The sequence below is a fragment of the Leptodactylus fuscus genome, chromosome 3 (assembly GCF_031893055.1).
Source record: "Leptodactylus fuscus isolate aLepFus1 chromosome 3, aLepFus1.hap2, whole genome shotgun sequence".
NCBI lineage: Eukaryota > Metazoa > Chordata > Amphibia > Anura > Leptodactylidae > Leptodactylus > Leptodactylus fuscus.
The window spans coordinates 113,995,752-114,018,495 of NC_134267.1; the positions used below are offsets into that span (position 1 = coordinate 113,995,752).

General features: G+C 43.4%; 1 protein-coding gene across 1 annotated transcript in view; it reads left to right on the top strand.

Annotated features, from left to right (window-relative positions):
• Positions 1 to 3,450, top strand: part of MCHR2 (melanin concentrating hormone receptor 2) — a 137,895-nt gene extending 134,445 nt beyond the window's left edge. The window contains exon 6 of the mRNA XM_075266653.1: positions 3,126 to 3,450. Coding sequence (XP_075122754.1) covers positions 3,126 to 3,450 — 325 coding nt within the window. The remainder of the gene's footprint in view (positions 1 to 3,125) is intronic.
• The last annotated feature ends 19,294 nt before the right edge of the window (positions 3,451 to 22,744 follow it).

Here is a 22,744-nt window from a genome sequence, read left to right on the forward strand (position 1 = left end):
AATAATACAGCCTCTCTAGATGACTACAGGTATTTATACAGTGTTGGCCAAAAGTAGTGGCGCAGTGTCATCAAGAAGTTTAAAGCCCATGGCACTGTGGCTAACCTCCCTAGATGTGGACGGAAAAGAAAAATTGACGAGAGATTTCAATGCAAGATTGTGCGGATGGTGGATAAAGAACCTCGACTAACATCCAAACAAGTTCAAGCTGCCCTGCAGTCCGAGGGTACAACAGTGTCAACCTGTACTATCCGTCAGCGTCTGAATGAAAAGGGACTGTATGGTAGGATACCCAGGAAGACCCCACTTCTTACCCAGAGACATAAAAAAGCCAGGCTGGAGTTTGCCAAAACTTACCTGAGAAAGCCAAAAACGTTTTGGAAGAATGTTCTCTGGTCAGATGAGACAAAAGTAGAGTTTTTTTGGGAAAAGGCATCAACATAGAGTTTACAGGTAAAAAAAAAGAGGCCTTCCAAGAAAAGAACACGGTCCCTACAGTCAAACATGGCGGAGGTTCCCTGATGTTTTGGGGTTGCTTTGCTGCCTCTGGCACTGGACTGCTTGACCGTGTGCATGGCATTATGAAGTCTGAAGACTACCAACAAATTTTGCCGCATAATGTAGGGCCCAGTGTGAGAAAGCTGGGTCTCCCTCAGAGGTCATGGGTCTTCCAGCAGGACAATGACCCAAAACACACTTCAAAAGCACTAGAAAATGGTTTGAGAGAAAGCACTGGAGACTTCTAAAGTGGCAGCAATGAGTCCAGACCTGAATACCATAGAACACCTGTGGAGAGATCTCAAAATGGCAGTTTGGAGAAGGCACCCTTCAAATCTCAGGGACCTGGAGCAGTTTGCCAAAGAAGAATGGTCTAAAATCCTAGCAGAAACTCATTGATGGTTACCGGAAGCGGTTGTTCACAGTTATTTTGTCTAAAGGTTGTGCTACCAAGTATTAGGCTGAGGGTGCCAATACTTTTGTCTGGCCCATTTTTGGAGTTTTGTGTAAAATGATCAATGATTTGACTTTTTTTCATTCTCTTTTGCGTTTTTTCATTGCAAGCAAAATAAATGAAGATATTAATACCAAAGAGTTTGTGCTTGCAATCATTTTCTGGAAGAAACTGAGTATTATCTGACAGAATTGCAGGGGTACCAATACTTTTGGCCAACACTGTATATCCTTTATAACATAGACTTAGACAGTAATAGCTATTGTTCTCCTTGACTATTCACTATCAGCAACCTAGCTTTGTCAATAGAGAATGAATAACACCATTTACAGCAATAATGGTTACCAATGGAAGTGAAGTCATCAGAGGTCACCAGCTTTATTGTAAACCATTATAAACCCTTTCTATAACAACAATCAGTGGGGACATTCATAGAGTTTTATATGAAAAGTGCAAACATGCTGTAAGCAGCAACTATAGAGATAAAATCAATATAATATACAGTACATGGTAGTGCATGATGTGCTCCTACAAATTAAATGGATTTTTCAACCTGGTATTTTAGGTTTTTTTTCCAAAATATTAAGCTCACAACTACATGGCAGGTAAAAGCTGTCCAGCTCATGTACCCGATGTGGCTTTCATGCTTATTATACCAACAGACTGAGATGTGCGATTTTTGTTATTCAGTCCTGAAACCCATAATGTGACCATAACCTAAAGGTGACTTATTTCATCTGTTTGTTTTGTGGTATTGCTGAAAATGATTGCAATTTGCTCATGTTTTTGATTTTTATTAATTCTGTGTTAAAGGTCAGTCAAAATGGAAAGTAAAAATTCCACATATTGAAGTGAGACCTATCATTGCGTCCAGGTGTATGTTAATGATTTTCTGGATTTAATTCCAAATGGAAATAGCACTGAACATGTATTGCAAATGTGTAGAGGTGTACCAATGTCATTGGTTAGGGCCAATTTTGTGTTATTGGTCTGGTGTATTGTTCCACCCTGATACTATCCTTTAGTTTATTTAAAGGATAGGGGATACTTGCAGATCAGTGGGTGTCTGACTACTCAGACCCCCATTAATCTCACTGAATGGAGTACACGCCACTCCATTAATTTCAACAGAAATAGCCTAAGTGCTGTACTTCAGCCATCTCTGGAGCTACCATTCAAATGAACGTGTACAGGGCAAGACTACCACTTATCTGAACATTATGCCCTACAGGATACGAGATAACTTGCTTTGTTGGGAAAACCCAAGTAAAAGTAAAACTTGAGTGTAAATGTGATCTTTTATCATTAAAATGTTTTATTGAGCGTTATCAAAGTTTGAAATAAACATACAACAGTAGCATAATGGTGGAAGATAACTTGTAGAATTCAAATGAGGTGGGAAAAATAGGAATTGGGTAGACATGACATAAGGGAGGGGAAGAATAATTAGCGAGGAAGAAAACAGGAAAAATTCTTTGTGTTGGAGCAGAGCAACCAGTAACAGGGTAGGTATTAGTAATTAACAAAAGCCAATTAAGAGTGAGAGTAAGAGATAGGTAGGTAAGATTTCCAGTGTGCACAGAGGTGAGGGGATTCAGGGGGAGATAAGGAGGTAGATTATGGTGGGGAGGAGTGGAAGGACGATTAGAAAGTGGTGGAATAGTAGAACGTGTTCCAAAGGAGCCACACTTTTTGATGGTGATATAATCCAGTCTGAGGTCTGTGACCATGTCCTCCATGCCTTTTATGTACAAGATCTCTTGCAGCCAAAGTGTGAGCGGCGAGGGAGACTTTCAGTATGACGGTGCTGTTCCTACCTCTCCATGCTTCCATTCATTACCTTCTGTGTACAACAGAGGTAACCGGGCTGCTGGGAGAAATACTGTGCCAGCAAGTGCATACTGCTAACATGAAAAATACATTTTACCCAATAATAAACACCATAAAAAAAGGAAACCAAAAAACAATGGCAGCTTTACTCTTTTTTATCATTCCACCCCACAAATATCTCAATGTATTATATGGAACAATAACAATTGAAATGAATATAATCATAATAAACTGCAACTGAAATTTATGATATAATTTTTACTGTGTTTACAAATATCATAAAAGCAAATCATTTTATGATATCTTGCAATTATTTCATTTACCTTTTGTTTTTATCTTTCAGCTACAACAACAGTTTACCCAGACAAAGAGTCCTGCGACTGACCAAGATGGTGCTTGTATTGGTGGGAGTTTTCATTGTCAGTGCAGCACCCTACCATGTTATTCAGATTGTAAACCTGCAGATCTCTCAACCCACAATCATATTTTATGTGAGCTACTACTGCTCTATCTGCCTCAGCTATGCCAGCAGTGGCATTAACCCTTTCCTATATGTAATTCTTAGTGGAAACTTCCGGAAAAGACTCTCTGAATGTACAAAAACCAGAATGAAAATCTCAGAACGCGAGCTAAACAATTTTGATAATACTTTAAAATCAAGTTTTTAGGTGTAATTATTTAACTAAATATCCTTGTATTGAATGTATTTGCTACCTTAATTATTACAAGTCCTACTTCAGGATTCTGTCACTCAGAGGTTTTAGGCTATGATCATATCTACATTGTAGTATCTATTTTTTTATTGTGGGGAAAAAAATTAAAGTCACTGAGAGGGAAAATGAAATATATATATATATATATATATATATATATATATATATATATAACGTAACTATTATTAATAAATACTAAAATTTGGCCCTAAAAAACAAAACAAACATTGACCTATTCTTCACTATACTCCTGGTAAAGATAACAATAGTATTGTGTGCTAGACAGTAGGATAGCCAGCCATATACTGTATATCATGCGGGAGATATATACCCAAATGGCTCTCACGCTAATTATACCAGGAGAAAACAAGGCGAAACATTTACCTAACCAAGTAATACATAGCAGGAACAATGCTGTTAGCCATTGCATGCACAGTAGGTGTATCTCACAGTGAGGTGAAAAAACATACAGAGGAGAGAATCTAAGGTTACTGACCTTTTGCCATTACAGTGGGATCAGGCCCCAAGACACTCCACTGTACAAGGGAGAACAGCACAGTAAACGCACACTAGAGAATCTAACACCCAGTCTTTATGTGTTTCTTTAAGTCAATTAAATCATCAGGAGTTTATAACAGTAGAGCACTAAAAACTGCTGTTGATTCCTAATGGCAAAATATACTTAGAAAGTGTGATGCCCGCACTTGAAGACAGCGATGTATGCCACACTTGAATCTCTGGGTTGAATGGCTGGTGAGTGCCTCACAGATGATCCGATGGAAACCATTCTGCGTTGGCACATCACAGCTAAATCCATGTGGTGCTTGGCATCACTGGTCATGTCATGATCCCATGGTTCTGCCAATCAATAGGGGAGTCAGGGATGTTTACAATTTCTATGGGAATAGAGGACACCGGATGTGTAGACGCCCTCATTGACCGAAATTAGGAATAAACAGTCAAATACTGTATCTAAATCTGCAAATTCAGCAAAACGTCTTCTCTCTTCCAGGTCTGCCCAGAAGTTCAGTCTCTGCAGACTTTTATGGCCCAGTAATAAGCCACACCTGGGCTGAGGTATACCGAATACCTGTAACAGATTAATGGTTACCATATGTAGGTAAGGAAGTTGGGGGAGAGATAGCGGCATTCCAGACCCTGCCCATCACCCTCTCACAATACTTATTTTTTAGAGTTCTGTGCCTTCATTTTTTTGCATTTAATTCTTTTTGAGGACTGGTATGATTGTATCTGTTGTGCACATATGCAGAATGATTCCTTGCTTAGTATTGTGATATAGTAGCGATAACAATATATATTCCCACATGTCCCAATGATATATAACCCTTTTGACATTCAAATCTATACTTCTCCATAGTTTTGCGGAAGTTGTCAATTTAGATACAGTATTTAACTACTTATACCTAAACTTAGTGAAAGTGTCTATACAGCCGGTGTCCTCCATTTCCACAGAAATAGTAAATGCCATTGGTTCCCTATTGGTTAGCAGAATCATGTGATCAGCATGCAGCCAGTGACTTGGTTGGTGATGCCCAGTGCCATGTGATGGCAGGGCAGGATTTGGTCGTGATGTGTTACAGCAGGATTGGCTCTGCTGGATCATCTATAATGGGCTCACCAGGCATTTAACCTCAGTGGTCAACCATGGCTTGCCCCGCTATCCTCAAGTGCGGGCATGCCATTTCGTGGGCATCATTTGCCACTAGGAATCAACAGTAGTGTTTACTGCTCTAGTGACATCGACCCCTGATTATTTGATTGATTTAAAGAAACTTAACTTGTTTGGGTTTTCGATTCCCTAGTGTGGGTTTACAGTGCTGTTCTGCCTTGTACTCAGTGGGGCATTTTGAGGCCTAATCTCATTGGCATGGTAATAGATCAGCAACCTTGGATTCACTCCTCTGCATGTTTTTTCACCTCACTGTGAGATATATCTACCATGTATGCAATAGTTAACATTGCTGCTCCTGTTATGTCCTGCTTGGTTGGGTGGTTGTTCCCCTCTTGTTTTGGTCTGGTATATGTGTTTGCTTAGCGTGAAGGCCATTTGGGTATATCTCCTGGATGACCATATACTTGGTGGCTATACTACTGCCAGCATACAATACTATTATTACCTTCACCAGGTGTGTGGTGAACAACGTGCCATGTCGATTTTAAGGGTCAAGCGGCTGTTTTAGTATTTATTATTAAAGATTAAATTAGATTTATATCTTTTTATTTCTGAAACTTCTCACATTCCCTCTCAGTAAATTTCATCTTTGTGTAGGAAGTCAACTATTAATTACAGTGAAATGATTTGTGGAAAAACTACAAAAAAGGGTGTCTTCATGCGCTCCGTGCATTTTGTCCATTTTACACGTGTAAAATGTAGTTAGCCATTGAGCTCAATGGCTTTTTTTTTAACACAAGTCTTTTTGCAGGCGCAAAATTACACGTGTATTTAAAAAAAAGCTATTGAACTCAATGGCTAACTACATTTTACATGTGTATTTTTACGCGTGTAAAATGGACAAAATGCACGGAGCGTAACTCTATGTGAAGGCACCCAAAGGATGGAAAAAGTCCTGCAGGCTCAGCTTTTTTCTTCAACAAAAAAAAAAACTGAACCATGATGAAATGAATGCAAACTGACAACAATTGAGCTTTTAAACACCCATTTAATCTGTATGGTTTTTATCAGTTTTTCTATTCTTTAGACAAAACAGAAAAACTGATTCCACAACATGGGTCAGAATGCAGCCATATTTTATTACATTCTTATATAGCACCTGTTAGCATTTAATCAAAACAAAAACACACTACAAATATAGATATCAAGGGTATACTAACAATCGAACAAGCAAAACACGAAATAATCTAAAATAAGTAAATTGGTATCTTTGTAAATACATTACCCTACTAATCTTGTACTGATACTTAGGTAAAGGATATGCAAACAAGTTCTTCTTGGTGGAAAAAGGAAAATTTGCTCTAGCGCCACCTTTTGGAAAGTAGCTCTCAAAAGAACTAGAAACCTAGAGTCATAATCTGAGGTCAAACCAATCTATCTACTCGAAAAGGAAGAGAGACCAATCTGGTTGCAGTAAAGTTTTCCTTTCCCCCCCAACTTATTTGCGTATTCTTTTCCAAAAATTCTTAGCAGAGCATGTATGGTCTGTAAGATTCGGCACACTGAATGGTGGTCTGCAAAAGCAATCTCTTTAAAGGGAACCTGCCATCAATCTTTTCAGCACTAAACCCACATCACTGTCAGGTAGGGAGTGATATATCCTTTTTAGTTTTCAGTCTGTCATATTAAAAATCAGATGTCTGCTCTGTGAAGAGTCCCACAGTTCTGTTTTCCAAGGAGTTGAGTCACCCTAAGAGACTGGAGGGGTTGATCAATTCAGATGCCAATATCTTGAGCGATGTAGCCCCTAGAGCCATGGTTCTGCTGTCATTCTAAAGTGGATAATTTCATAGTTAAAATTCGGTACCTGTACATACTAAGTTCAGTTCACTTTCTGATCCCTCCTCCTGCCCATGTCCTCTTATGTTTCCCCTTCATCATCCTTCATGGAGCCCCTGACATTGTTCAGATTCTCTATATGATGTGCTCCCAGGGGCCTGAATGTGAAGTAGAAGAGCCCGTGGGCAAGACTGAGCATCAGTAAGTCACTGTATAGGGGGCTATAACAGTATGAAGGCAAGGAAAGGGATCTCTTACAGTGTATCCAAAAAGAAGACAAACTGCACAAATCTGATGGAAATAAATAGGATACTTATCTGGATACTGTCACTTTAAATTCTGTAGAAGACAGTCCAGAGGCATGCTGAGAGTCATGTAGTCCAAATATCCAGGAAAAAAAGAGATGAATAGCAGCCAGGGGTGAACCTGCCCCTTTTACCGCCCGAGGCGAACGGCAGAAAGCCGCCCCCCTCCCCCAGGAGGAGGGGGAGGAGCGGAGGGGTCATGACGGAGTGAAGGGGGAGGGGTGAAGCTAAGGGGCGGGGATTAGCGGCGTTCGTAGGCAGAGAACAGACAGGGAGAGGACCTGCTCTCTGCCTGAGGCTCCAGCAGCCTCTCCAATCCACCGCTCGGTACTAAGCCAGTCCAGGACAGCTTGTCCTGGACTGGTTTAGGTAAGCAAAAATGCCGCCCTCCCTGGGGCACACAACCAGACTTCAGTGCTTCTTTATTGAAATCAAGTAAAAACAGATGTTGACAAGGAAAAAGGGCATTAAACCATGTGTTTATTAAGGGGGGCATTATACCATGTGGGGGACAGGAAAGGGGGTGTTATACCTTGTTAGTGGCAATAGAGGTGACTTTATAACATCTGTTGGCCAGGAAATGTGGTGGTATACCATGTGTGGGCCAGGAAAGGGGGCATTATACCGTGTTGGAGTCCATAAAAGAAGCATTGTACTGTGTAGACACAAGGAAAGGGTACATTATATCATGTTCAAGATGTGCTAAGTGTTAAGCAATGATTGGAGCCAGTAATACGGTGTTATAACATTGTTGCCAGTAAAGGACACTTTATAACATGGTGAGGCCAGGAAAAATGGGTTATATCTTGTGGACCAGGGATTTATACTGTTTTAGGCACAGTAAACTCAACTTTATTACAGTAAAGGGGGTATTATTTCATGTTGGCAACAGTAAAGGAGGCAATATACCTATCTACTATGCCTGTCTACTGTTTTATTTATGAAGGTAGAAGCTCTTAAGAACTCTGCATGAAAGACAGACATGGAAATGCAAAACACCAACGGAAACAGCAATGGAGTCAGGCTTGTAATTAAAATTCACAATAAATCCTTTTATTTAGATTGTATACAATCCATAGATGCATCTTAGTAAACGTTAGATGAAAAAGATCAACGCAGGATAAAAATCCCTCCAGAAATAAAGTAAGATGTCATGTCTATTATACTTGTAGAATTTCTTAATGATACATAATTATCTCAGACACATTGCTAGTAATTCCTATATCACCATGCCAAATATATCCCTCTAGTAATATTACCATGGAAGCAATCACCACTAGATCTTATGCTACTATCACATCTACACTAGGAAATGCATTTTAACTATATAAATAATTACTATAGGAGGACTTACTACCCAATGTAGTCCCAGTTAATGCTGTATCTATCAATGTGTTGAGAACATTACAGTACAGTATAATAACCTAAAAGTTATACAATTGACAGGAATATAACAGAAGAAGAAATGTGGCAAACATAGTTAAATGGGACACACGCAGGGTCGGACTGGCCCGCCGGAGAACCGGGGAATCCCCCGGTGGGCCCCAGGCCCCGACTATATATTGCTGCTTGTTTTATTTAAGAAAAAGCATAGGCAGGGGCCCGATCTGCACATTGTCGGACTGGGCCACCGGATAGGCCCCGAGCCTTGACTGTCAGTGCTCATTTCCTCAATGCAGAAGCACTGGTCAGGGGCCCGATCGGGATGTCAGGGGCTGGTTTGGGCCCCTGTCCAGTGCATTTGCATTGATAAACTGAGCACTGATAGTGGCAGGGGCTGGATCAGTAAGCTCGGGGCCCCAGGCTGCTGGCAGCGCTGTAATGAATAAAGAAGCACGGCTGCCGGCAGTTTCCCAGGGCCCCGACACTTACACCAAGGGGCCTCCTGCCAGTGCAATCTTAGGAAGCGATCTCTCTGCAAGCTGGGACTTTCCCCCCTCCCCCTCCTCTTTAGAGTGAGTCATCGTTTACATCGGCCCGTGTGGGGACAGAGGAGTCTGCTGCTGCTGCTTCACAAATGTGAGTGTATTTTTTTCATTTTTTTTGGTAAAATGTAATATTTAATATGTATATGTGTACATTTGTTTAACCCTTAAGTCCTATCATGGTGTCTATCATACACCATTACCATACACATATCACTATGATAGACACCATGATAGTACTTAAGGGTTAAAGCATGTGTCTTGTATACTGTGTGAGGACTGTATATTTGTATACAGGTATGTGTGTGTATATACAGTATGCTATAATAATGTGAGTATATATAGTATATATGGTATATGAATGTATATAAATGTGTATATGCTAATTATATATATACTGTGTATATATATATATAATATGCGTGTGTGTGTGTGAGTATATATGAATGTATATGTATGAGTGTGTAGGTAACTGTTGCAGTTTTTAGAAATCGCAGCACTTATACCTACGGAAACACCTACAGTGTCCCTATAGGTATAATGGAAGCAGAAAGTCCTCAGAGGAAACCTCTGTGGAGTTTCTGCAAAAAGCGCTGCAAGAAAACTGATGTGTTGGCGCCGGGGTTTTTCCTGCAGCACTTTTTGGCTGTGGGATGCTGTGTTAGGTCTTAGGTGATGTACAGTATATTGAGATGTTAAAGAGGTCCTTTTACCACCTGGGGCACATGCAGTTTAATACACCGCTAGAAAGCCGACAGTGCGCTGATTTCACAGCAGCTTTCCTGTTCTGTGCCCCCAGTGAAGAGCTATCGGTTCCGGTACTGTAGCTCTTCACTGTCAGAAAGGCGTTTCTTACAGTCAGTCAGGAACGTCCTTCTTCCCAGCAGCGCCTATTGTGCTGTACTGTGAGATCGGGGAGGAACGCCCCCTCCCCTCCTGATAATGCTCGTCCATAGACGTGTACTGGGGAGAGGTAGCGTTCCTCAACGCTCAGCGTCATCACTAGGCGGTAAGCAATGCCCCCTCACACAGTACAGCGCAATAGACACTACTGTGAGGAAGGGCGTTACTGATTGACTGTCAGGAACACCCTTCTGACAGTGAAGAGCTACAGTACCGGCACCGATAGCTCTTCACCGGGGCACAGAACAGGAAAGCTGCACTGAATACAGCGCACTGTCGGCTTTCTAGCAGTGTATTAAACCGCATGTGCCCCAAATGGTGAAAGGTCCTCTTTAAGGATTAGGTGCAACAGTGAGACGCAGTGTTTTTCATTGAGCTTTTGTCCCCAGCACCCCGTTATCCTCCTGCCTGTGTCTGTTCAGTCTCATGGCCTTATTTCTGGAAATCCTGTATCTAATTGGTTTCAGTGGTCCCATGAGGTGCAGGACTCCCAGCATGGAGGCGCCGGCACAAGACTAAATGGACACTGGCGGCGGACAATGGAGCAATGGGGACAGGTGAAGGCACTTTTTATTTATTTATTTTTTATTTTACACCTCCCACCAGGCACATGGGTTGATCCAATTCCTGGACAAATCTTTAAAGGATTTATCCAACTTTATAATATTGATGGTCTGTCCTTAGGATAGGCCATCAATATTACATCTGTGATGATACAACAGCCTGGACCTCTGCAGATCAGCTCTTCCAGGACAGTGTGGCTACAGGTAATGGTAACATTTATAGGAGCCATGCTGATCACTTTCCATACAGAGTGTAGCAATAGGTTTAGGTAGTATGTTGTTGCACATTGTATGGCAGGTGAGCAGCATGGCTCCTGAGATGGTATTACCTTTAGCTGCCCTGTCTCGGCATCGCTGGTCTGCAGGGATCCTGATGGTGGGCCCCTAGAAACAATTCCACTGGTGGGCCCTAGACACCCCAGTCCGACACTGGACACACGTTATATCCCACACTAGATTTAGAGGAAAATTAGATGATCGGCAAATGATCCGCTCTTAACTTTTTGATGTAAAATTGCTAAGATCATTTGAAAGTGTGTTTCTTTCATATGAAGATACATCAGAATGCCATCAATAAACTAATGTTATTATATTAATTACTTGCTTATTATAATGCAGTATATAAAACTAAATTCTACTGCTTTTCCTCAAGCAAATAGCTATCAGTGCAGCACTACTGATCTGTTCATAGGTTATTACTAACATTATAATAAAGGTAAATATTAAGGTCATTGGCCTCAATAGAGGTGACCTATGTATATAAAACAGTATTTAACAAACACACAAAAATAGGCAGCACTGCTTCAGTGCTTGCTGCTGTCTTTGTCTACTTGTCACAGCAATGGTATGCCTGTCCTTCCATGTGACCCGTGCATCCAAATATTGGCCTCAGGATTCTAGGGACCTGCTAAGTGCCAGTTAGTGACTGCAGCGGTCATGTAGGTAGATAAGCCTGGCTTTGCTGCAGTCAAGTGAATAAAAATTGCCAAGCAAGAGAGTAATGGGGTTGTGGAATTAATAATTATTTTATGCTATTAGGTACTTTTTTTGTCTTGAAAAATAATCCATGCAGATTGCACCATCAACACTGCATGGATATTTTCCAGCATATCCAACATATTTTTCAAAATGCAGAATAAACATTCAGTGCTGTAGAGTATACATTATATCTTCCCATCGTAGAACTAAGAGATCATACAGTCCATAGTGTAACACAATACTCTATGCCAGGCATGTCAAACTCAGGGTACCCCGAGGGCCACATGAGTAACAAGAGGTTGTTGCGAGGGCCGCACACAGCAGCTAATGTCACGCACGTATTTTAACAGCAGTCATGAAAACAAGATATGAAGTAGTAATATGTAACAGTAACTAATATATTTAACAAAAATACAGCAATTATAAACTAAACATTTATTTGCTATCATTTTTTTCAATCTTTTTTTAGATTATAAGTGGTGACCAGTCAGCCTTGTTCTCTGAGAAGATTTTGTTAGTTTCATAAAAGAAAATTATCTATTTACATATACACCCTTCATCTGCCCCCAGATTCATGTCCCCCCATATCTGCCCCCAGATTCATGTCCCACATCTCTGCCCCAGATTCATGTCTCCCCCATCTCTGCCCCCAGATTCATGTCCCCCCATATCTGCCCCCAGATTCATGTCCCCCCATCTCTGCCCCAGATTCATGTCTCCACATCTCTGCCCCCAGATTCATGTCCCCCATCTCTGCCCCAGTGTCATTTCCCCCATCTCTGTCCCCAGATTCATGCCCCCCATCTCTGCCCCCAGATTCATGTCCCCCCATCTCTGACCCCAGATTCATGTCCCTCATCTCTGCCCCCAGTGTCATGTCCCCCATCTCTGCCCCCAGATTCATGTCCCCCCATCTCTTCCCCCAGATTCATGTCCCCCCCATCTCTGCCCCCAGATTCATGTCCCCATCTCTGCCCTCAGATTCATGTCTCCCCCATCTCTGTCCCCAGATTCATGTCTCCCATCTCTGCCCCCAGATTCATGTCTCCCATCTCTGCCACCAGTTTCATGTCCCCCATCTCTGCCCCCAGATTCATGTCCCCATCTCTGCCCCCAGATTCATGTCCCCTCCATCTCTGCCCCCAGATTTATGTCCCCCATCTCTGCCCCCAGTGTCATGTCCCCCATCTCTGCCCCCAGATTCATGTTCCCCCATCTCTGCCCCCAGATTCATGTCCCCCATCTCTGCCCCCAGTGTCATGTCCCCCTTCTCTGTCCCCAGATTCATGCCCCCCATCTCTGCCCCCAGATTCATGTCCCCCATCTCTGCCCCCAGATTCATGTCCCCTCCATCTCTGCCCCCAGATTTATGTCCCCCATCTCTGCCCCCAGTGTCATGTCCCCCATCTCTGCCCCCAGATTCATGTCCCCCATCTCTGCCCCCAGTGTCATGTCCACCATCTCTGCCCCCAGATTCATGTCCCCCCATCTCTGCCCCCAGATTCATGTCCCCCCCATCTCTGCCCCCAGATTCATGTCCCCCATCTCTGCCCTCAGATTCATGTCTCCCCCATCTCTGTCCCCAGATTCATGTCTCCCATCTCTGCCCCCAGATTCATGTCTCCCATCTCTGCCACCAGTTTCATGTCCCCCATCTCGGCCCCCAGATTCATGTCCCCCCATCTCTGCCCCCAGATTCATGTCCCCTCCATCTCTGCCCCCAGATTTATGTCCCCCATCTCTGCCCCCAGTGTCATGTCCCCCATCTCTGCCCCCAGTGTCATGTCCCCCTTCTCTGTCCCCAGATTCATGCCCCCCATCTCTGCCCCCAGATTCATGTCCCCCCATCTCTGCCCCCAGATTCATGTCCCCTCCATCTCTGCCCCCAGATTTATGTCCCCCATCTCTGCCCCCAGTGTCATGTCCCCCATCTCTGCCCCCAGTGTCATGTCCCCCTTCTCTGCCCCCAGATTCATGTCCCCCCATCTCTGCCCCCAGATTCATGTCCCCCATCTCTGCCCCCAGTGTCATGTCCCCCATCTCTGCCCCAGATTCATGTCCCTCCATCTCTGCCTCCAGATTCATGTCCCCCCCATCTCTGCCCTCAGATTCATGTCCCCCATCTCTGCCCTCAGATTCATGTCCCCCATCTCTGCCCTCAGATTCATGTCCCCCATCTCTGCCCTCAGATTCATGTCCCCCATCTCTGTCCCCAGTGTCATGCCCCCCATCTCTGCCCCCAGATTCATGCCCCCCATCTCTGCCCTCAGATTCATGTCCCCCATCTCTGCCCTCAAATTCATGTCCCCCATCTCTGTCCCCAGTGTCATGTCCCCCATCTCTGCCCTCAGATTCATGTCCCCCATCTCTGTCCCCAGTGTCATGCCCCCCATCTCTGCCCCCAGATTCATGCCCCCCATCTCTGCCCCCAGATTCATGTCCCCCCATCTCTGCCCCAGATTCATGTCCCTCCATCTCTGCCTCCAGATTCATGTCCCCCCATCTCTGCCCTCAGATTCATGTCCCCCATCTCTGCCCTCAGATTCATGTCCCCCATCTCTGCCCTCAGATTCATGTCCCCCATCTCTGCCCTCAAATTCATGTCCCCCATCTCTGCCCTCAGATTCATGTCCCCCATCTCTGCCCTCAGATTCATGTCCCCCATCTCTGTCCCCAGTGTCATGTCCCCCATCTCTGTCGCCAGATTCATGTCCCCCATCTCTGTCCCCAGTGTCTCCTTCATCTGCGCTGTTTCACGTTCCACCTCTATGCATACATACACACATTAAACTTACCTTCTCTGACGACTCCGAGTCCTCGCTCCCCCGCCGCACTCTCTCCCGCCTGCCGCGACCATCGCGGTCGCGGCTTTCCCCTCCGCTGTCGGCTCAAATGAATGAGCCGACATAGGAGGGAGAAGCCGGGGGCGGAAGCCGCGCGGCTCAACCCGCGCGGCTTCCGTCTGAAGATTTAGACGCGATGTGACGTCATCACGTCACATCACGTCTACACAGCAGCGAGTAGCCGCGTGAGTATTGCACCTCTGCGGCCCGCACAAAAGTCTCAAACTTTGTCTCTTAGGGCTAGTTCACACGTGAACTGCCCGCGCGGGTTTTGACACAGAGAGAGACGCGGCGAGCCGCGTCTCTCTCTTGTCAAAACCCGCCCGCCGCGACCATCGCTGTCGCGGCTTAACCCCCTGCTGTCGGCTCAAATGAATGAGCCGACATAGGAGGGAGCTGCCGGGGGCGGAAGCCGCGCGACTGAGACAGCGCGGCTTCCGCCTGAAGAAAGGACATGTCCTTTCTTTTCTCCGCTAGCAGCAGCTCGCCGCTAGCGGTGAACAGAAGCCCGGCGGTCTCCATAGACCACCATTATAAGGGGAGGTTTTGGACGCGAAATCCGCTGTCAAAAACCTCCCCTTATACTCACGTGTGAACTAGCCCTTAGAGACAAAGTTTGAGACCTTTGTGCGGGCCGCAGATATGCCTGTAAAGGGCCGCATGCGGCCCGCGGGCCGCATGTTTGACATGCCTGCTCTATGCCTTATGCATACTAAATTCTGTTTTACAGACAAGGATTCACACTCAACCTGCATTACTGTGGACAAACAGCAGAGGTCACCAAGGGATTCCAAAATCTTTTTATCTGCATAACCTTCGTCCTAGGACAGGTTATAAATTTGGTGAAGCCTTAACTAGAGGGAGGTCTAGGACGCAGCAGCATGTTTATGAATTTACTCCATCTTTTCCATTACAGTATTCCATGATGCATCACAAATGTGATTATCCATTCAGTTATGTACCACCATTAGTATATAAGCATCTTAGGGGAAACGCTAATGGATTAATAACTACATAGCTAAAGTCCCCATATTGCAGATCACAGGATGTTCTTGAAAGGTCTCTGAGGAGATGTTAAAATACAAAGACAAATGGCTCAAAATATAGCCATAAGGATAGAATGGATGGATACATTGGATGTTACAATCTCCATTCATCTTGAATTATATAATAATATAATGTTCTTATTTATAAAAGCAGATAGATAAATAAATGCATCTCTATAAGCATTCTTTATTAAAACAGAAACTTTTAGTTGATCAAATAAGCTTCAACTTGATGAAATTTGTAACCATGTTGCTCTACTTCTCTTTTATTGATCCACTGTTATATAGCTTATGTTGATACTAAAAACCATTCAATACCATGGGCTTCAGAGCTGATATCCTCCAGGGTTTTTCTATCTAAACAGATTGTTCTAATGATTTACACTTTGGGAAGTAAAATGCTTACAAAAGGACAACTTGCTCCATGAATTCATATCAAGTTGATACTGCTGTCTGCGATACATCAATGTCATCTGTCCTCCAGACATTGTCCCATGGCACTATTTCTATCATTCTCTCAGTACAACAGCAGTGACGTCCATTATGAGCTATAGTTCTAACAGGAAACTCTATACAGAACTTTCCTCAGCAGAAGCTGTAACAAATTGCTCCAAGGTGACTCAAAATCTACTCCCCTTTCCCCATCCAACTGTGGGTTGGATTGGACCAAAAGGAGGGGTGTACCACATGTAGAATGATCCCTAACAGAGGGAAATAAACAAGGACTGCAGTGGCACAGAACATAGCATAACAGGCAATACAGTGCAACATAAATGAAACGTGTTTTAGCAGAGTCAACTGGGATGCTGCACCAGCTGTAGTACATAGATACAAAGGTTATCCAAGAGCTATACAGAAACAGATGCAGTGTACTACATTACATATATACAGAAACAGATGCAGGGTACTACAATACATATATACAGAAAATGTATATTGTGCAGGTCTATAATAACATTGCACATGTAAAGTAATAGTACCAACTCTAGTGCTAAAATACAACAATAACACAAATCAGTGGCAACATTCAGCAAAACATGCCTGCCATAGTGCAAATTTATAGCAATAGCAACATTGGATTAAAACAACTTTTGGACAACTAACAATAATTAGCATAAGATAAAATATAACTTTTATTAGGTTGGCTAAAAACAGTAACTATCACAAAACCAAGATAATACTAAAAAGAGGGATGGGGCAGAGTCATAATATATATATGGCTGAGAAACAGGTGGAAGTTCTCACAAAGATGAAGGTTCCGCTACCTCATATATTCAAGTAGCTGGGTCCATCATTATCGAAGTACTGGCTGCCACCATCAGGAAGCCAGGAACTGTGGTTTTAACTGCAAGCTTTTTATTTTGTGCTTGCAATTCGTTATCCTTTCCTTTCAAAACGCGTAGAGAGATAGATAGATAGATAGATAGATAGATAGATAGATAGATAGATAGATAGATAGTAATAGAGCTAGAGGAACCTTTGTGTTTATCTAACTAGACTAGTTGAAAAGTCTACCCTCGTTATTGTTGCTCTTTTCCTGGGAAACATTTTCTTTATTGTACCTAGTAGAGGGAATGGGAGGAATTGAGTAGTTACTTTCAGTTGATCTATATGCCTAATGGAGAGAAAGTAATTCCACCCCAAAGTGTATTCATCTAGAGAGACTGGAGACACATTATATACTGAACGGCTACATTGCGTATTGGTAGCTAAATCAAGATGGTCTCATTTAGAGTGGTATCATTTAGGAATGACACTTGCCGCTTAGCCTCTATCAGCTACTTGAATATGAGGTAACGGAACCTTCATCTTTGTGGGACCTTCAACCTGTTTCCCAGCCTATCTATATATATACATATGTGTATATATATATATATATATATATATATATATATATATATATATATATATATATATATATATATATATACTGTATATAGACTCTGCCCCATCTCTCTTTTTAGTATTATCTTGGCTTTGTGATATTTACTGCTTTTGGCTAACCTAATAAAAGTTATGTTTTATTTTATGCTAATTATTGTTAGTTGTCTGAACTGTAGCATAGAGTACCCAATTGTTCATGTAAAAAAAACTTTTGGTTTAAAAAAAAAAAAAAAAAAAAGAATGATACTGTACTTGCATAAAGGAAAGTCCACTTATCCACTGACAACTGTTTCACCTTTGCTCCTTTGTTCCATCTTATGGCCTTCTCTTGATTTATATAAAATGACTAAAACCATCTCAGACTACCCAATGCACAGTATGTTTCAGTAGTCTAAGACACTCCACCAACTCTTGGAATAGTCAGCACTACTAGTGCATTCATGTCTTCACTGACAGACACCAAATCATAAATTTTATTACCTACAACTCCACTCTTACACCTATAATCTCTGTCTATCGAAAGTTGGTATATCCGAAAGCTATTCCAAACCCGTCGTACACATTCATTTTCTATTTAGCCAATTGTGCAATTGCTATCAATGGACAGAGAGGAATAAGCCAAAAATTGATTGGACATTGAAATTCAACATGTGCAATCCATCTTTCCTCTGACTTCAGGTCAGCTGTTGGTGAGTGTCAGGAAATGCTAGTTAGCCAATCCCACTATAGTTGGCAGTGAATGGTTGACTTTTCAGTTATATTATATGTATGGAGATCCTCACATGCACAAATGCACAGGTACCTTTCATGAAGTAGACTACTTGAAGTCTGCAACCGTGAGAAACAACTGATGATTTGAAAGGGAAGAGAAACATTGAAGAATAAATAGCTAATATTGGGTTATCCTGTCCTACTTTCTTTACAATTTATAGTTGAGCTATAAAGTGTTCATTTCGGGCTTTCAATAACTTTGTCTGTGTATTCATAACCCAGTCAGCAAAACAAGTATTGATACATAATGCATTCAATAATTCAGTGATCATATTGTTTGATAATGGAGCATACCACTGATGAAACAATAGATATTTAGCTCCTAATGATCAGTATGTTCTATATGACATCACAGCAGATTATCTTGAATTGATATTAACATATTGTCAGATTTTAAAATCAATGCTAAATTTACACATTAATGCTAAACATAGATGGTGGCTTTCCTTATCAATCATATTTATATTAGATAAAAGAGCTAAGTAGACCTAGTAAATGAGAGAGGTCTTCATTGTGTAACCCTAGGATGTACAGCACAACATCAAAATACAAACGTTCTATTGTTAAAGTATTTTAGAGTCAGAGGCTCTGCCAATGTATAAGAAAGTATCTATGTTCCAGATTATAGGGGATTCTACTGGGCACATGAAATACTTCATAATGTGTAGTGTGCTAACTAATACATCCTTGCAATATACTGTATAATGCCAACTTTCCTAGATTTGTACATACTGTGAAAAGTTCTCCATTAACATTGAACAGCAATGTTTTACTTTTGTTTCACTGAAAATAAATATTTAATAAAAATGCAGTAAAAAAAAAAACCTGTGGATGTTTTTTTTATATTTGAATTGGAGTCCACACAAATTGGTGTCCGCACGAGTCATACGGAGAGAAAAGTGGTGCTTGAAGTAATTTTTTCTCTGCATCATTTGTGCAGACACTGCACAGAAAACACATGGACCTCATTATAGTCTATGGGGTCCATGTGCTTTCAGTGCTCACTGCTTTTTAATGCGTTCAGTATTCCATTTGGGTCGTCTCCAAGCTGACTTCTTGAACGGAATACCGATCGCAGATGTGAACCAGGCCTTAGATACTGAACACTTCTACGTGGAAGACTTGTCACACTAGGTTTGTCAAGAAGTAGAATACAAATGTATGGTCTTTTCTTAGGTGCCACTCTTATCCGGGATTAAGATATTTCTTAAGATGAAGATGCCTGTATACCAGCGGTTCTCAACCTGTGGGTCGCGACCCCGGCGGGGGTCGAACGACCAAAACACAGGGGTCGCCACATACCTCCCAACCATCCTGGTCGGTGGGAGGTATGTCCCGGTTTCAACTGATCGGCGCCCGGAGGACGCCGATGAGTTGAAAACACAGGCGATTAAAGCAGGAGCTGACGCAGCCAGCTCCTGCTTTAATGCTGTGCTGCTGCTTCTGTATGTGTAGCCGCGATGTGATGATGTCACATCGCGGCTACAACTATATGAGTGAGCGAGACTGAGCGGGCGGCGGGGGAGCGTTGGATGGTGAGTGTAAGTGTTTGGTTTTTTTGTTTTAAACATTAAGGTGGAACATAATGAAGAGGGAGATGAAGGGGGGACGGCATGACACTGGGGGCAGAGATGGAGGGACATGAAACTGTGGGCAGATGAAGGGGGGGACGGCATGACACTGGGGGCAGAGATGGAGGGACATGAAGCTCAGGGCAGAGATGGGGGAACATGAAACTGGGGAACAGATGGGGACATGAAACTGGGGGAAGAGATGGGGGGACATGAAACTGTGGGCAGATGAAGGGGGGGTACGGCTTGACACTGGACGCAGAGATGGGGGGACATGAAACTGGGGGCAGAGATGGAGGGGGACATGAAACTGGGGGCAGATGAAGGGGTTATATGAAACTGGGGGAGAGATGGCAGGGGGACATATAATGTACGGGTGACTGTAGGAGGATTATACTGTGTGGGAGCACATGAAAAATGAATAAGAATGGGTGGAGTCAACATAAAAATGGGCAGAGCGCGCGCCGCATATTTTGTCCCTCTTTCTAATCTTCAAAAGTTGGGAGGTATGCCTAAAGCCATCAGAAAATACATATTTCTGATGGCTTTAGCCATTGAGAAGCCGCGCTACTGTCTGCAGCAGCGCTATTCAGCTGGAACGTACGCCGTTATGGACGCGTGTTCCAAACTGAATGGGGTCACCGCAACATGAGGAACTGTATTGCGGAGTCACGGCATTAGAAAGGTTGAGAACCACTGCTATATACAATAGCTTATTATAAATATGTTCAGTAAGAAATGAGGAGTTACTCCCACATGCTGTATATATACTGCTATAATATGCAGAGCGAATAAAGATTGACATTAGTAGTGTTGGTGAGAATCATGGATTACTATTTCTATGAGATGGAGTGGTGCTGCCTTTTATTTCCTCATGGAGCATCACTTTAACATTGATGAGAAGTACTACTGGTCACAGCAAGAAGTTGAAGCTTGTATACCAACCATACCAATAGTTTTTGTATCCACAAATGTTATTTTTTCTTATTCTTCAGACAAAAAAAAAAATGCAATAACCATGGATTCTATATCTTCAACTTCTAATAGCGTCTATTTTCTTCACTACAAAGGATATTCTTTTTTTAAAAATAATAAAATTATTAAATGCTTGACGCATTTTCCAAATGTATCACACAGGGGCGGATCCAGGGCCGGGCGAGCCAGGCAACCGCCCGGGGCCCCGCGCCTAGCGGGGCCCCGCAGCAGTGCCCGCACCTAACAAAATGCAGGTTGGGTCGGTCGGCAGGGCAATTGCCGAGGGCCCCAGCACTGCCTGCAGCAGCGGCTAACAGAGAGCAGCCAGCGCAGGGAGCTGCAGCTATTGATCCAGGAAGCTCCACTCAGCGCTCTCAGGAAGCTCCTCCTCACCCCCCTTCTCTGGCTGCCCTCTGTCAACCAATGAGAGGGTGAGGAGAGCCCAGGAGGCAGAGCTTATCGCTCTACAGAAGATCCCTGCCGTCCTGCACACATGAGAGGGAGAAGAGGAAGCTTCAGCAAACTGAAAGTAAAGAAGGAACACACAGGTACAGGCTGGAGGGGGGAGGGGGGTTACACTTACTCTGCCTATTAATATCAGGCATTTGGAGTTATTCATTTAGTTTTAGTAACTCCTTGTGCCTCATATTAATAGCAACTAACCCCATCATGTCCCTCACATTAACCCCCTGTGTACTTCACCATAAGGGTTACTGATGTGTGAGATATATGGGGTTACTAATCATGAAGATACTTCATTATTACCTCCATGTCTCTCACATATCAGTAACTCTTATGTGAGGCACACAGGGGGTTAATGTGAAGGACATGATGGGGTTAATTGCTATTAATATGAGGCACATGGAGTATCTAAGCTGTAATGCACATGACTGTACTTTTTAGGGCTCGTTCACATCTGCGCCCGGTCTCCATTCTGCAGGTTTCCGTTTCCTGCATAAAACAGAGGCAGGAGACGGAAACCTGCAGGAATCTTTCATTTGAATGGGTGAGAAAGCTGTCCGGCCGTGAGCGGCGGTGAGCGTTTTATGCTCTCCGCCGCGAAACCGTTTTTTTTAATCCAGACACAGAGTCGGACATGCAGTACTCTGTGTCCGGATTAAAAAAACGGTTTCGCGGCGGAGAGCATAAAACGCTTACTGCCGGACCCAGTCTGTGGTTTCCGTCTTCTTGCATGCAGAAGACAGAAACCACAGAACGGAGACCCGAACGCAGGTGTGAAGCTAGCGTCATCCTCAATTGTGGATAAAAGTATGTACTATTATACAGTATTTCAATGGGCCCAGTACACATGGCCATTGTTTTTGCGGCTGTGTGTTAGGGCTGTTTGCTGTAAGAGCTGCAAATTATGGAGCAGGTCCTATATGTGTCCTATACCTAGACCAGTCATGTCCTCATAAATGGGTGGTATTACACAGGGGCGGATCCAGAGCCGGGCAACCACCTGGGGCCCCCGCCCAGCGGGGCCCCGCGGCGTGGCCCGGACCTAACAAAATGGTCCTGGTTGGCGGGAGGTATGTCCCGATTTTAACTCATCGGCGATGAGCTGAATACATAGGCGTTTAAAGCAGGAGCTGTCAAAGTTCAGCTCCTGCTTTAATGCTGCGCTCCGGCATTTGTAGCCGCGATGTGATGACGTCACATCGCGCCTACAATATGTGTATGAGTGAGACTGCGGAGAGAGCGGCGGGGGAGCGAGGGAAGGAGAGTGTGGTTTTTTTTGTGTTAAACATTAAAATGGAACATAATATAGGGGGCCCATGAAACTGGGGGCAGATGAAGGGGGAGGGGGGAGAACGGCATGACACTGGGGCAGATGAAGGGGGAGAGAACAGCATGACACTGGCGCAGATGAAGGGGGGAGAACAGCATGACACTGGGGCAGATGAAGGGAGAGAGAACAGCATGACACTGGGGCAAATGAGGGGGAGAGAGAATGGAATGACACTGGGGAAAATGAAGGGGGTGGGGAGAACAGCATGACACGGGGCAGAT